The sequence below is a fragment of the Carex rostrata genome, chromosome 14 (genome assembly GCF_964058835.1).
Source record: "Carex rostrata chromosome 14, lpCarRost1.2, whole genome shotgun sequence".
Classification (NCBI taxonomy): Eukaryota; Viridiplantae; Streptophyta; class Magnoliopsida; order Poales; family Cyperaceae; genus Carex; species Carex rostrata.
The window spans coordinates 1382794-1397902 of NC_135931.1; the positions used below are offsets into that span (position 1 = coordinate 1382794).

The 15109-nt window shown below is 35.2% G+C and overlaps 2 protein-coding genes across 2 annotated transcripts; one reads left to right on the forward strand and one right to left on the reverse strand.

The window, feature by feature from the left end:
• The first annotated feature begins 1065 nt into the window (after positions 1-1065).
• On the forward strand, positions 1066-8035 carry LOC144564949 (phragmoplastin DRP1C-like). The gene is made up of 16 exons (XM_078314539.1): positions 1066-1383; positions 1548-1611; positions 1710-1814; positions 2273-2374; positions 2668-2718; positions 2816-2877; positions 3219-3309; positions 3397-3461; positions 3867-4061; positions 4489-4608; positions 4703-4773; positions 5095-5320; positions 5414-5464; positions 5905-6142; positions 6915-7054; positions 7612-8035. The coding sequence occupies exons 1-16, from the start codon at positions 1252-1254 to the stop codon at positions 7735-7737; spliced, it is 1839 nt and encodes a 612-aa protein (XP_078170665.1). The 5' UTR covers positions 1066-1251; the 3' UTR covers positions 7738-8035.
• Positions 8036-8623: 588 nt separating this feature from the next.
• On the reverse strand, positions 8624-10821 carry LOC144564950 (uncharacterized). Its single transcript, XM_078314540.1, has 2 exons — positions 10476-10821; positions 8624-8957 (listed from the first exon to the last, which is right to left on the reverse strand). Exons 1-2 carry the CDS (start codon positions 10788-10790, stop codon positions 8784-8786), a joined length of 489 nt encoding a protein of 162 aa, XP_078170666.1. The 5' UTR covers positions 10791-10821; the 3' UTR covers positions 8624-8783.
• Positions 10822-15109: the final 4288 nt, after the last annotated feature.

The following is a 15109-nucleotide window of genomic DNA, read 5'->3' on the forward strand; positions in this document are numbered from 1 at the left end:
CACCAAACCCAATATATTTGATACCAAGTGACCAGCTAGTTCGTGGTATGTACAGGCAGCTGCCTATCCTTCAGGAGAGCGTATCCTCTGCGGAGGTTTTACCTGCGGTGCTGTGCGGTGGTTTTGATTTGGTCCATTCGTTTCGGATCGGATGGACCAGATCAGATCTTGCCCGAATTTTATAAAAACTCAAAATTTGGTGAACCCTTAATCCAGCCCATCCGATCCGAAACGAACAGACCAGATCAAAACCACCGCACAGCACCGCAGGTAAAACCTCCGTAGAGGATAGTGTTTCTATCCTTCGGACTCCCATAGTTGACAAGACAGGAAATACCTTTTCCATGGCATTCCCTTCCTATATCCAGGTTTTGATGAACTAGGAATTTGCTTTCAGATTGATGAATAATCATTGGAATTTCTATTCATTTTTTACTCTGCTTCGGTGATTTAGTGGCAATGATCTGAGAATTAGCCTTTGACATGACTTCAACTCCTTAGCTTAACACTCTGGAGTCCTCCTTGGATTGAAAAAAAATGCTTATTGGCCAAGGCTGAAAAAGAATGGGAAAGAATTTTTGATGGAGTGTGAGGTTGGTAAAATAAAACAAAGGTGAACTCCAGCTATTCATGCACGAAAGATGGGAGCCTTTTATTGCTCCCAATAAGGCACATGAAAAAGAAAGAAATATGATATATTAAAAATTCAAACAAATTAAAGACAATTTATAGCTGGGAATTAAGACGTCATTTTCATTTCAAAATAGCATGAATGCAATCTCTCAGCTTTTTGGCTCACGACATTCCTCCTTGAGCTTGTTGACAATTTGACATGTTCAACTATTCATGATGCCTACTCCTATCCTTGCACCTCACCTGCTATGTTGTTAATTTAAAAGAGATAATAAAAGGAGCATATTTGTTTAAAAAATAAATTTGAAGGATAGAAGGAGATAAGAGAAATATTAAATTTATATAGAGATATTGAATATTAAGTTGTTTTAATGGGAGAAATAGGCTATTTTAAAAGTTTTCATGGGTACGGTAGAAATTTTTCCAAATAAAGAAACCTCGCCCGGCTCACATTAAATGCTGTACACCGTAATCCCGCCAACTTAAATCTCTGTCATGCACGATCCCATCGCGTTTCGGCGATCCCGCTTCATTTTTTTTTACACCCACCCAACATCTCCTTTTGCTCCGTTCTCTCTCCTTAGATCTCTCTCGATCTCTTTGCTTCTCTCCTAAATAATGGCGACGATGGAGAGCCTGATCGGCCTAGTGAACCGGATTCAGCGAGCTTGCACTGTGCTCGGCGACCATGGCGGGGATGCCTCCTCTCTCTGGGAAGCACTTCCTTCAGTTGCAGTCGTCGGTGGCCAGGTAAGCGGATGTGATGCCCATTACTCCCGAATGATTTAATTATTCAGTTGTACCTTTCTTCGATCTGGATCTGGATCTGAATGTCAATTATCTAAGGCTATTGCTCTCAATTCGATTTTAACTTGAACTGGAAAACTTAAACTTTGGGAAATTGATCTGTACAGAGTTCGGGAAAATCGTCTGTGTTGGAGAGCATTGTCGGAAGGGACTTCTTACCGCGTGGATCTGGTAATGCGGATCTTATATTTTCTTTTCTCTTCTTTTAGCTTAAGTCTAGCTTGTTTTTGGTCAAATATGCAAAATTCTAATAATGTATGGGTAAACAGGCATTGTTACAAGGAGGCCGCTTGTGCTACAGTTGCACAAGACCGAGGGTGGTCAAGAGTATGCTGAGTTTCTCCATGCACCAAGAAAGAGATATACCGATTTTGGTAAAATCCACATCAAGCTTTACTCACTCAAGCACCTTTTTCTTGTTGCATTTCAAAGAAAATAATGTCCCTATTTATTGCAGCAACAGGTTGCCATAGAGTTTCCATAACCAGTAATCAGCACACTCAGTGTGATACACTGATAGAATACTTGATGCATCGTTGTCTAGGACATCGTAACATAACTGTCCAATTTCCACGCTTAACCAAATAACTTTAATTTCATATTGGAACGTTTTAGTTTTCCTATGTTTAATTTGGGTTTTCTGTATAAAATGAGAGCTAATGGGTTTTAAGCTATGATACCAGGCAATCAGAGTTAAAGACCAAGCCTTGTTGCATATCTGAGGTCTAGTACCAGTACAAGCATGTTATTGCGATGAACTAAATCTTTCAGTACTTCTGCTTTGTTTTGCTATTTGAGTTTTGACTCTGGAATTTAAACATATTAATTTCAGCTGCTGTCAGGAGAGAGATTGAAGTGGAAACTGACCGCATAACTGGAAAAACAAAGGCTATATCGAACATGCCCATCCACTTGAGTGTTTATTCTCCAAATGGCATCTCTCTCTCTCTCCCTCTCTCTAAATTTTGACTCAAGGATTTGTATCTGTCCATGTAGAATGGTTACTATGTAGCACCTTGATTGGATGATTAATTCGTTATGGTAGAGCAACCGAACACTCAAGCTTCAAGCACCAACATATTTGCAGTTACCTTTTATAGATAATTTTAATGGATAAAAATATGTTCCGTCATACGTGTTATTTGTGCTCATTCTATATAAATAAGTGAAGGTTTTAATTTTTTTAATGAATTATTTTTAACTTTATTTAATTTATCTTCTTTGCAGTTGTTAACTTAACATTGATTGATCTTCCTGGGTTAACCAAAGTTGCTGTAGGTATGTGCATGATGACTACATAATTCTTTTTCATGAAGGTCCTATAATATTATATGTAAAGTTCTGTACTAAGTTACTGTTTTCTTAATTTATGCAGAGGGACAAGCCGAGTCAATTGTCCAAGATATCGAAAACATGGTCCGATCATATGTCGAAAAGGTAGGACTTGGTAGTTTAGATGTGAGCTTTAAACATGGAAAAGAGTTGGATTTTTTAAAATGTTGTGCAATTTGTGTTCAAGCTCTTGGAATGCGGATGTTATAAAAAATGATAAGGCATGTTATTCCCTTTTTTCTTCATGCAAAGCAAGAGCAACACAATACCATGCATAGACTTTGCATTTGTATTCAATTTGCTAGTTACATAACTGCCTTAGTGTCAGTATCTGTCACCCAATAAATGAAATTAATAATGCAGTCTTTTGGTATCGATGAATCTTTAAGCATGTTTCTCTAATCCTTCTTGTTTCCTCTCAATGGCACTTTGTTGTTAACATATAGCCAAACAGTATCATTCTGGCTATTTCTCCTGCAAATCAAGATATTGCCACTTCAGATGCCATCAAGCTTGCAAGGGAGGTTGATCCTACCGGTACGGAGCTCATCCTTTTTATAAACTTACCAGCTCTTCATTTGGATTTCTATCTCATTCTCACTTATATTTTGTAAATGTTAATAGGTGAGAGAACATTTGGAGTTGTAACTAAGCTTGATTTGATGGACCAGGGTACCAATGCACTCGATGTAAGTCATCTTACTTTTGATGAGAACTTCTATTGTAACTTCAATTCTTAAAATGTGACATAGTCTTTGGTATAACAGAGAGTATCAAATATATTACCGGAAATGAGACAAAATGACCTCCATATCCCTTGATTCATCTTTTGGCCTTACCCAGCTACCATCGTTTCTCCTTTATGTGGAAAGAAACAATTTTGAAAGAAAGCACTTTACCCCTTCTTTTTTCAAAGAAAATTAACTGAGAGGGGTAGCAGGATTTAGGTGTATTAACATTAATTTGGGGACACACAGGATATTTTTGAGGCTTGGACGGGTGTGCTTGGAATTTTGATGTTTGACTTTCTACTAATTATTTGTTTATCGACACCCTCAGCTGTATCATCTGTTGATATTTCCTTGTGTTGCTAGGTACTTGAAGGAAGATCATACCGTTTGCAACACCAATGGGTGGGAGTTGTTAATCGTTCACAAGCTGAAATTAACAAAAATGTAGACATGATGGCTGCAAGGCAAAAGGAACAGGAATATTTTCAAAATAGCCCTGATTACAGTCATTTGGCTCATAAAATGGGTGCAGAGTACCTGGCTAAGCTTTTATCTAAGGTACTTTATGTCTCCTTATTTTATTTGGATGGGTCTGAACTCTGAATAATAGGAGACGGTATCAATTTGTACATAATCTATCAAAACAAATTATGTTTTCTGGAACTAAATATCCTGTAAAATGAGTTCAAAGGAAGGGATCTTAAAGCAGAAGTGCAGCCATGAATACAAACTCACAGGAATCATAGGACAAGTTTAGCAATACAAAAGAAATAATGAACTGGTAGTACTGCTTTGCCCTGTTAGCAGGAGCTGGCAGCTTCAAATGTTCTCAGGTGTCTGCATGTCCACATAGCTGCTATTACATTTTTCATCTTTATTTTTTTTTTTTCAAGATTAGTTGGTGCACAGTGCATTGTTAATTTTGTAGTCCAGAACCAGGATCAATTAGAAATCTCAATTTTTTTTTGGTAAATTCTCTTCACAGCATTTAGAGTCAGTGATTAGAGCAAGGATACCGAGCATAATATCCATGATTAACAAAACTATCGATGAACTTGAAGCTGAGCTGGATCGGATGGGTCGGCCCATTGGAGGTGACCAAGGGGTAAGCAAACACAAAGCAACTGGCATGATTATATTTTTTTTCCAGGTTAGACTATATAGACTAACTCAATGGTGCTTGATCTTATTTTATACAGGCACAACTCTACACAATATTAGACATGTGCCGTGCTTTTGACCGTATCTTCAAAGAGCATCTAGAAGGCGGGTTAGTCAAAAACTCTCTTCCTTTCCTTTTATCTGCTTTTTAGTGTGGTAGAAGGCTAGCAGTCTTCACTGGTAGGTAGTGAGCACTGGATGCCTCACCTCCTAATGCACCCTAATACATGCTGGCAACATTGATGAAAAATGAGAATTAAAAATGCATGCATACATGAAAGAACACAAAAAATCCAACTAGCAATTCAAAAATACACTCAATGAAAGAATACATCAAACCTTGAAACTCGGTGCCTCTCTTTATTATTCATTTTAAGTACCAAGTGATGTGATTATATGAATATGATGTCTCTGGGATTTTGTTTTCTAGGCGGCCTGGAGGAGACAAGATATATGGCGTATTTGATCACCAACTGCCAGGAGCTCTGAAGAAGCTTCCTTTTGACAGGCATCTTTCTTTGAATAATGTAAAACGAGTTATTTCAGAGGCAGATGGTTACCAGCCACATTTAATAGCTCCAGAGCAAGGATACCGGCGCCTTATAGATAGTTCTCTTCACTACTTCAAGGGTCCTGCTGAAGCTTCTGTTGATGCTGTAAGTGTTGTTTTTCTCTTACCTTTTCCTTTAATTTTAAAAGATGCAATCAATTACTACATCATCTCAAATAATAATCTACTATGTTTGCAGGTGCATTTTGTATTGAAAGAGCTTGTGAGGAGGTCCATTGGAGAAACAGAGGTTGGTTTCTTTCTTGGAAACCTTCTCATTTGTAATTCGAATAATTCAATTATTATTGATTTATGGAAGAAATTGAATAATTGAAATCTTAACTTTCTATTAGTATATTTGGATTTGAATGATACATATTCAGGAATATTATATAGAAGAGTAGATTTCCTAATAAAGATAAACAAAGAGGCATCTCAGTATCATCAGTAGGATTGTTGGTCATAGCTGGCTCAATAGTAAAATGTAACTAATAGTTTCCTTGCAAAGGAAATTATATATTTTTTGGCTCTTCAAAACCTCAAAGCATCCATCATATAGATAAAAAATATATATATATACATATAATAACCTTGCTCATTCCTTTTCCAAATACCTGAACTACCGTCCTTTTGTGGTGTTTGAAATTTTGAGTACTCCATGGCTGATTTTGATAAACTGAAATATACTAGGAACTGAAAAGATTCCCTACCCTCCAATCTGACATATCAGCTGCTGCAAATGAAGCCCTTGAGAGATTCAGGGAAGACAGCCGTAAAACAGTTGCTCGATTGGTAGACATGGAGGCCAGTTACCTCACTGTAGAATTCTTCAGGAAGCTTCCCACTGACCCAGAGAAAGGTCCCAAGGATGACAAAAATGCTCCTCAGAATATAGACCGATATGGGGATGGTCATCTCAGAAGGATCGGTGAGTGAAATGTTATGTGAGGGTTTCTCATGTTTACTTCACCATAGTGAAACAACAGAAACTCCCTGCAAAACATAGAAGAACAATATATTCATACAAAAAGGGGAAATATTCCTTAACCACCTATATTTGCAATTTACTTTAACTAGATGTCTACTCCAGTTCACAATGTTGCTCTCTTTGTGAACAAGGAGCAAAACAGGGCTATTCAAATTCTAAAGAAATCAGGAGATGGGTATATATATATATATGAGGAATCCAATTACACCATTTTATGGTGACACATCTTGACACCATATTTTTACAAGTCATTTTTCCAATTTCAAAATCCAAACAGTTGATCCAAACCGTTCAACATGATCTCCATATTAAAATGTGCTTGGAGACCAAATTTTATATTTTTTGGAATTTTTGTACTATTTATTTAGAATTTTTTAAAATCGCTGTTTTTCAATGGTCCAGAATTGTCTGAAAAAACAATTTTGTACACATTTAATAAATACTAAAAAGTTTCCAAAAAATGTAAAATTTGATCTCCAAGCACATTTTAATATGGAGATCATGTTGAACGGTTCGGATCGACTGCTGAGACATTGAAATCGCAAAAATGACTTGTAAAAATATGGTGTCAAGATGTGTCACCATAAAATGGTGCAATTGGATCCCTCCTCTCTCTCTCTCTCTATATATATATATTTTTTTTTTGCACCGGTGTATATGTGATATCTTGATGTCTTCTAGAGGTCTAAGTTTGTGTTAAATGCCACTTTAGGAGCTAATGTTGCTGCATACATTGGGATGGTGTGTGACACACTAAGGAATACAATACCAAAGGCTGTTGTTTTTTGCCAAGTCAGAGAGGCAAAAAGAAATTTGCTAAACCGTTTCTATGCCCATGTTGGCAGTAAAGAGGTATGAAACTCTTTTAATTTGCTCTCATCACTTATCATTCAGTATTGCTCTTTGTTAGGAAGTGTTGATCAACCAACGGCAAGTATCTGATCTTTAAGCATTGTGGGTGCTGTTGGATTCATGACAGGAACATAGCCCTAATATTATTGTTCTGAAAACAAACATGATAGGGAGGCTCTGCAGTACCTGGAGAAAGCTATTAAGTTTTCTTTTAATGGTTTGTTTCTTTTTGTTCAAGGGAGGAGGGGGTTCTCAAGGAGGGGTTGGATTTGAAGGAGTCGATAACCTTAAAGAAGGGAACCCAGTTTACTGGATTGTTTCTTTCTCAATAATTTATCAACCAGTGATTGTTTCTTTTTAAACTTCTTAAGCATGACCTAATGGGAAGTGTGTTGTGGTACAGCTATTTTGGTGTAGCTGTGTACAGGATAATTGTTAGGACAGTATTTCAAGGGTGCCAATAGAAAAGGGCAATATAATAGAAATTTTTTAAGAATATAGAGAGTTCACTAATTTCTTCATGTTAATTATTAATTTTAAAATTTTCTTCTGAACAGAAACAGCAACTTAGTGCTATGTTAGACGAGGACCCTTCTCTGATGGAGAAGAGAGACCAGATAGTGAAGAGACTCGAGCTTTACAAATCTGCTCGAAATGAGATTGACTCAGTTGCATGGAAATGATTTTTGTTTTTGGCAACTCAGAAGCAGTGATACACCATAGAAGATATATGAGCATTTTATCAACACAGTTGATCATTTTTCTTATTTTTTTTCAATTAAATTGGAATAGCAAAATGAGATACTGAGACCAGCGAGTTAGCTCTTCACTATGCTGTGCAAAGATTGGATAATTTTTCTTTCTTAAAGGAAAACGTACAAATGATTGGGTTTTTTATTTATTAATTTTTTTTTTCTTTTAAGGAGTGGGAGAGCGTTTTCACATCTTTTGTAGTTGTACTACTGTATGTTTTTCATTTAACAATATTGGTCAGTAACTCAGTATTCTTACACTGGTGGTTTTGTTCCTACATTTATCTGTATAATGAACGATTCATTATCAATATAGGAAAAGCAAAGCTGGCGATGAATTGTTGATTCCTGTCCTATACCAATAACCACTTAAAAAACGGCTAATCGGCTGATTATATTTTATTATATCAGATTATTTCTGATTAACAGCTTGGCTGTACCTGTCCGAGTCCGACTAACGCATAACAATGCAGCGAAAACTGAATATTGAGCTGACAATTTAAACGAAGCAATAGTTAAGTCTGTGCATTGCTGACAGGTGGTATGCAGACCTAGTCTGCGCATTCTTTATGTGGTGCTCATATCTTGTTTGCGTGCCATTATTGCTGTTCTTAGCGGTGTGCAGACTAAGGCCTGTTCGGCTGTTTACCGTGTATGTAGAAAAAAAAAATTTACTCAGATTTTGTGACAATCAGCCCACGCACATAATATTTCGGTCATTCAAAAATTTTCATTCTCGTTCTCTTTAGTCGGCCGAACAGGCCTTAAGTATGCATTCCTATACCAAGTATCGTGAATTTTCAAATATCATGCTAACTTTGAATTTTTCTATTTTTTTTAAAAATGCTAACTAAAAAGAAATCGGTTCATAGCAGTACCTTTTCTGTTTTCCAAATACATATTTGCAAGTAAAAACAGAACTGAGCAAGCTGCTGTGGTGTCTATAATTAATTTATATATATGTTGATCCTTGTTAGTTATTGCAGTCGCGTCTTGAAGGCATCCCATGTTAATCCCTTCTCCAGATACTCGATGTTGGTTGGATCAAACGGACCTTTGATCACATCTATTGATTGTATTACCGCCCTTGCCGGTAGCACGCTTTTTGATGGATCCGTCACGGTTGTTGCCGTCAAACATGATGAGAAACCCTGGTATATATATATATATGCATCAAGAGACAAGCCAAAAATAATTTTATAACTAATGTACACTCCCTAAGTCCTAAGCAATTTTTAATGTCTCTGTTAAGAGTATGTTTGGTTGCAAAACAATAATAGTTAGAATGGTCAAATCGAGAATAGATATTGTTTGTCTTATTAGAATAGTCAAATCCCGAAACTCTTAGAAATAGTCTATTATAATAAGATAAAAAGGTTTGGATTCACTATTCTAACTATTATAAACCAACCAAACACCAAATAAGCTATTCCGAATAGTCTAGTCCCAAAAATAACATATTTTGAATCCAACCAAACATCCAAAAATTTTAATAATAGGAAAATAAATAAATAAATATCGACAATGGGGAAGAGATTGACGAAAATTCGACATATAGGAAAAACGTGATAGTTCATAACGTCCCGTGGACGTTATAGAGAATCACAGCCTGCTTAGTGAAAAAGATTAACCCCTAACTAAACAACGAAAAAAAAAGTAACTTTATTGTCTATTACAGTCAGAAAAAAAAGATTGGACTTCATTGTCTATCACGGGCCAGGAAAAAAATAAAAACACACACTTAGTCCCCATAACCATGCGCCTCATCCCTTTCTTTCTCCGGCCTCTTCATTCCGATTTTTTTTCCCTGGCCGTGATAGACAATGAAGTCTCGTTTTTCTTTTTCGCTATTTAGTTAGGAGTTAATCTTTTTCGCTAAGCAAGACGTGATGGTCTATAACGTCCCATGTAGGGCTGTAAACGAGCTGGCTCGGGCCGAGCTGGGCCTTGGCTCAGCTTGTTAATTCTGGCCATAGCCTGGACCGAGCGAGCTGGACCTAGGGGTCCCGAGCCAAAAGTCTTGACTCAGCTTGTGACAAGCCAGCCCGAGCTAGCTCGCGAGCTGACGAGCTGGCTCGCTGGGCTTTATTGTGCTGCTATTATACAAATTCAAAAATAAAAAATAAGGAAGCCCATTCAAAAAATTTACGAAATCATCCAGCAGGCACATCTTCAAGCAACTAAAGCCCATATCATTTTTTCCCAAACCGAAAATATATCAATTTTGCATAATTGCGCCTTTGAAAATGGGACTGGACTTAAAATTATACGGGACTAAACCCTAAATCCACTGTAGCTTAACGAGCTGAGCTGGCCCGGTCCGAGCTGACCCCTGGCTCAGCTCGTTTATTTTACGGTTTAGGGTTGGCTCGTTAACAGCTCGGTCCACTACCGAGCGAGCCGCGAGCGAGTCACGAGCCGCGAGCTTTTTTGACAGCCGAACATTATAAACTATTACGTTTTTTCTTATATGTCGAATTTCCTCAAATGTCTTCTCCCTTGTCAATATTTATTTATTTATTTTTCTATTAATTAATAAAAATTTCGGACCAAACATGCCCTAAATGAATTGTCTTGTGCCAACACTATATATTAGGAATTGGAATCTTTTCAAAATAACAATGCTCGATGCATATGCATGGTTTTTGAATTAGTGCATGCATGCATACCTTGAATATGAGAACATGTTCCTCTTCGCCATCTACTGTTGCTTTAATCAACAGTGCTTCCTTTCTTTCCTTTTCGCTGTAAGTCTCGAGCATTGCAATCTCCAAATTATTTCCATACTCTTCCTCGCTTTCTTCATCTTCTTCCATATATCTTACTCGTCGTCTCGCTCTACAACTCATATTAACCCTAACCCTTCCATTATTGCTAGCTTTGACATGAACTAATTGCCTCTCAAATTGATACAACTTTCTTGTTGAAAATAGATATTTTGCTGCATTTGAGCAAGTATGCGGTCTTGAAATATGAAGCGCCATTGGAACAGATAATAGAATAAATTGGAGCTGGATAAAGCCAGACTACAGCCTTTTATGAGGATAAGAGGGGAAATGGTAGTATAATTCTTCTGTGGCAGTACCTCTGCAGCTATTCATACGATGTGATTGTGACATGCTCTGTTGAGCTTAATTAATTATAGTAACAATATACCGCGAATAATTCGCGTTTGATTGGTTTTTTTTATGTTTTCGAACTGAACATCAAATAAAACGCAAAAAAAAAATGTATAATATGTTTTATTCGTGAATAAAATGCGGGTAACGAATTATTTGCGAGAAAAAAAAAACAAAAAAAGCCAAAAAACTATTTTACTTTTTAAAAAAAAAATAAAAACCTTTTTGGGGGTTTCTTTTCATTTTTTTTTTCTTCTTTATTATACTGAATTATTTTCAAATTATACCTGAACCACGAACTTTTAACCCCACCCCCACCAACCGAATTCAAACTATTTGTTTATCAGTATACTTGAGCAGCCTTCATTTGTTATGTTAGCCTAGAGTTAAATCGCAAGACATTCTCTTTCAATCCGACCCAACTGATCTAAAATAAACACACCGGATTAATTTGCTAATATAATTAAAAAAATCATTTCCAGATTATGTTATCAAGTCAATTTCATATATTTGCTTTACATTAGAGTTAGACTGTCGAAACCGAAATAACAAAGTCTTGCACTTCAAATCTAATAACAATAAATGCAAACTCAGATGTGAATATAATATCCTACGGGTTGCAATTTTTCTGTTTCATACTAGACATGTAAATTTCTATTGCTCGACTGCTGCCATATAAAGAATTAAAGAATAAAGATATTATCATATGAGTGAGTCTATGGTACTATGCCTATCACGAGTTGTTACCGTGCTACGGCTCTATATTCGAGTTTTCAAATCTTAACGGTCGATCCGAACAGTTCATCTTGTTCTCCATATTAATATGTGTTTGGAGACAAAATTTTACATTTTTTGAAATTTTTTTACTATTTTTTTAGATTTATTGAAAATCACTGTTTTTAGATGGTCCAGAATTTTCAGATCAAGTGATTTTCTAAATATCTAAAAAAATAGTAAAATAATTTCAAAAAATGTAAAATTTGGTCTCCAAACACATATTAATATGGAGAACAAGATGAACGGTTCGGATCGACCGTTAGGATTAGAAAACTCGAATATAGAGCCGTAGCACGGTAACAACTCGTGATATGCATAGTACCATAGACTCACTCTTATCATATTAGGCAATACAATGGACATGTCCATTTTACCATACCGCCGGAGAAGAAAGCAACACAAGAAATTAGGAAGAAAGCCGCATCACATAGTGGGTAGTGACAAATCAATAATTGGGATTAGATTCCACGGAGTCAAAAAAAAATTGATTTGGGCATAATTTGAGACTGATTCGTTACAATAAAGAAGAAAAAAAACTCAAGAAAAACAAAAAATAAATAAAAAATAAAAAACGTATTTTTTTCGCGAAATAATTCACGACTCACGTTTTATCCGCGAATAAAACTTATTATACGTTTTTTTGTTTTACTCGGAATTTGGTTCGAAAATGTAAAAAAAAATGAATAATTCGCGAATTAAACACAAATTGTGACTAGCTAACCAAGCTATTATAACTTTCATAAAAAAAAAACCAAGCTATTAGAAATAGAGTTAGAATTAGAGCTAGTATAACCACATATAAATAGTGCACAGTTAGAAACAATTCATTCTCTGTATACAGCAGTAATCTTGTATACTGTAAAATCAACTAATACGAAATACAATGAAAGAATTCTAGTATTCAAAATTTCTTCCGAATTTTATGGTATCAGATCAGAGCTTACCATGACAAGCGTCAAAATTAATTTTCCAATTACTAAGATCCAATCTCAATCAATTCTCCAAAATCAAATTGATAGTGTCATCTCTATCAATCAACCAATTTCCATCAAATTAATCCAAACAAACTTCCTCACCTGGAAGCCGTAGATTCTTCCAATCATCAATGGATACAATTACAAGCCGTAGATTTTCACCTGGAAGCCGTAGATTCTCACCACCAAATCAAGACAGTCCCAAGCTACCGAGTAGTTTGATGTCGCCAGGATATATCAACAATCATCAATGGGTGTTGCCATGATCAACTACCCGGATGCATATTCTCGTCACTGAGACATAGATGCGATTCACAAAAATAGTGACAGACGATCTGAGCCAAACATATATATATAGTGAGGCACCATAAATTATATTTCTGAAAGGAAACGATCGAGAAGCATGTAATTCTTCACTAGCTAACAACATTACGTGAACACCTTCAAAGAAGTACGTAGCGGTTAGCAAATAGTAGTAGCATGCGTCGTACCCAATAATTAATGTATTAATTAACACGCGCATGTTAATTTATTGTTGAATTGATAGCATTTTGCACAGGTTGATCGATGTGAATTTTTTAAGAGGTGTGTATATATACATATATATGTGGTACCCGAGTCGCTTAAAAAGTCCACCTCTTCCATTTATTTTCAAGGTGAATGCAGATGGTTGGATTGACAAACTGGTAGTCCGAAGGGATATCCCTATAATTAATAAGATAGTAATATATATGTCGTGAATTATATTTAAGAGTAATTCCACTAAATTTAATTAGCTACGTACGGGTCCAAGAAATAACGTGCTGGTGCTATTAGTATCAGCGAATGAAAAGTAAGATATTGGGAGAACATGTTAATTAGCATACATTCATTTGTGAAGTCAAGGAAAGTGCACTACCGAATCCAACCAGCCTAGCTAGTTAATTGTACCGTTAAACTCATTGCTGGAAGATGTAATACACCAAATGCAATATTAATTGGATACTTGTACCGACTTAGTGGTACCAAATTCCATCTCTTGTTATAAATGGAGGAGCATATTCAATTTTTTTTTTTTTTTTTAGAATAATAGTGGAGTATACCATCGATTTCATATTGAAATCATACATACCAAAACTAAATACTAAGTTCATACAGCTGTTCATACATCCAAAAATACATGCAACAATAAAATAACCTACACAAAAATCCTAGATCAAACACAAGTAACAACTAAAAACAACTTAACAAGCAAACATATGACTACAATTATGCAGGGTACGTCATCCTAATTAACAAGGTCTTCTTTATCCAACTCTTCTCCAGACATTAGATATGGGAGATTGTCATCTCCAGAAATATGTGTTGCTTCACTCGACTTCTCTCTGGCAATGGACAATAGAAGGTCCACTGCCTGAGTTGTATCCGGACTGCTTTCCTCTTCCTCCAGAATTAGAAATATATGGGAGATCCTTAACATCAGAGGGAAGCATTAGATTTAATTTAAAAAAAAGAGTTATCACTTGATAATACCACCATAAGCAAAATGAAGGAGGATATTCACCTGAAAAATGAATCCTGAATAACAATGGTAATAGAGAGATGAGAAATGAGAAAGGAGGAAAAGGAAGTAAATATATAGGAGGAAGGAAAAAAATTGAGACACAAAAATATTTTGTTAATGATTTTTGAAAAATTATATTTTGTTTGATGGTTTTTAAAATAATATTTGGTAAAATTTTCCATCAGTTAACTTATGGAGTTTAGTTGAACTGAATTTTATAATTTTAGATAATTATTCAAATTAAAAGAATTGAATATTTTTTAAAGGTTATGATCAGATTTATTTTTTCCAATAAAATCCACTTCTATACGTATCAAACACAAGTACACAACAATCATTAATTATTTTGTTATTTTGATAATAATTATTTGTGTTGGGAGCAATTCTAACACATTTTTTAAGCTACTAGTATTGTGCCCGTGCGTTGCAATGGAAACATAATATAAGATTGAATAGAATATAAAGAGACTTTTTTATTTGACATTCACACAAAATTAAGAGAAATATATTTAAATGAAAATAAAAGACACAAAAGAAAAAAAATCCAAATAATAAATAACAATAAAAGAACAACTACAAATGAAAAAAACATATCAAATATAACATGAAAAATATTTCTGAAGTATCATTGCGATTTAATATCTAATTTTCTCTACAATCAAAACAAGTCATTAAATGATTTAGAGGAGAAATGATCTGTAAAGAAACAAAATTAGAAAAAAAATATGATTAAATGATTCAAATAAAGATTTTATATATATATATATATATATATATTCTTGATGGAAATTATTTAAACAATGAAAATTTTAGATATTATTCATTTTCTCTTCAGGAAATGTATTGTTGTTTCCATCAACATAAGATCTGTTATTCATCTATTCACAAAG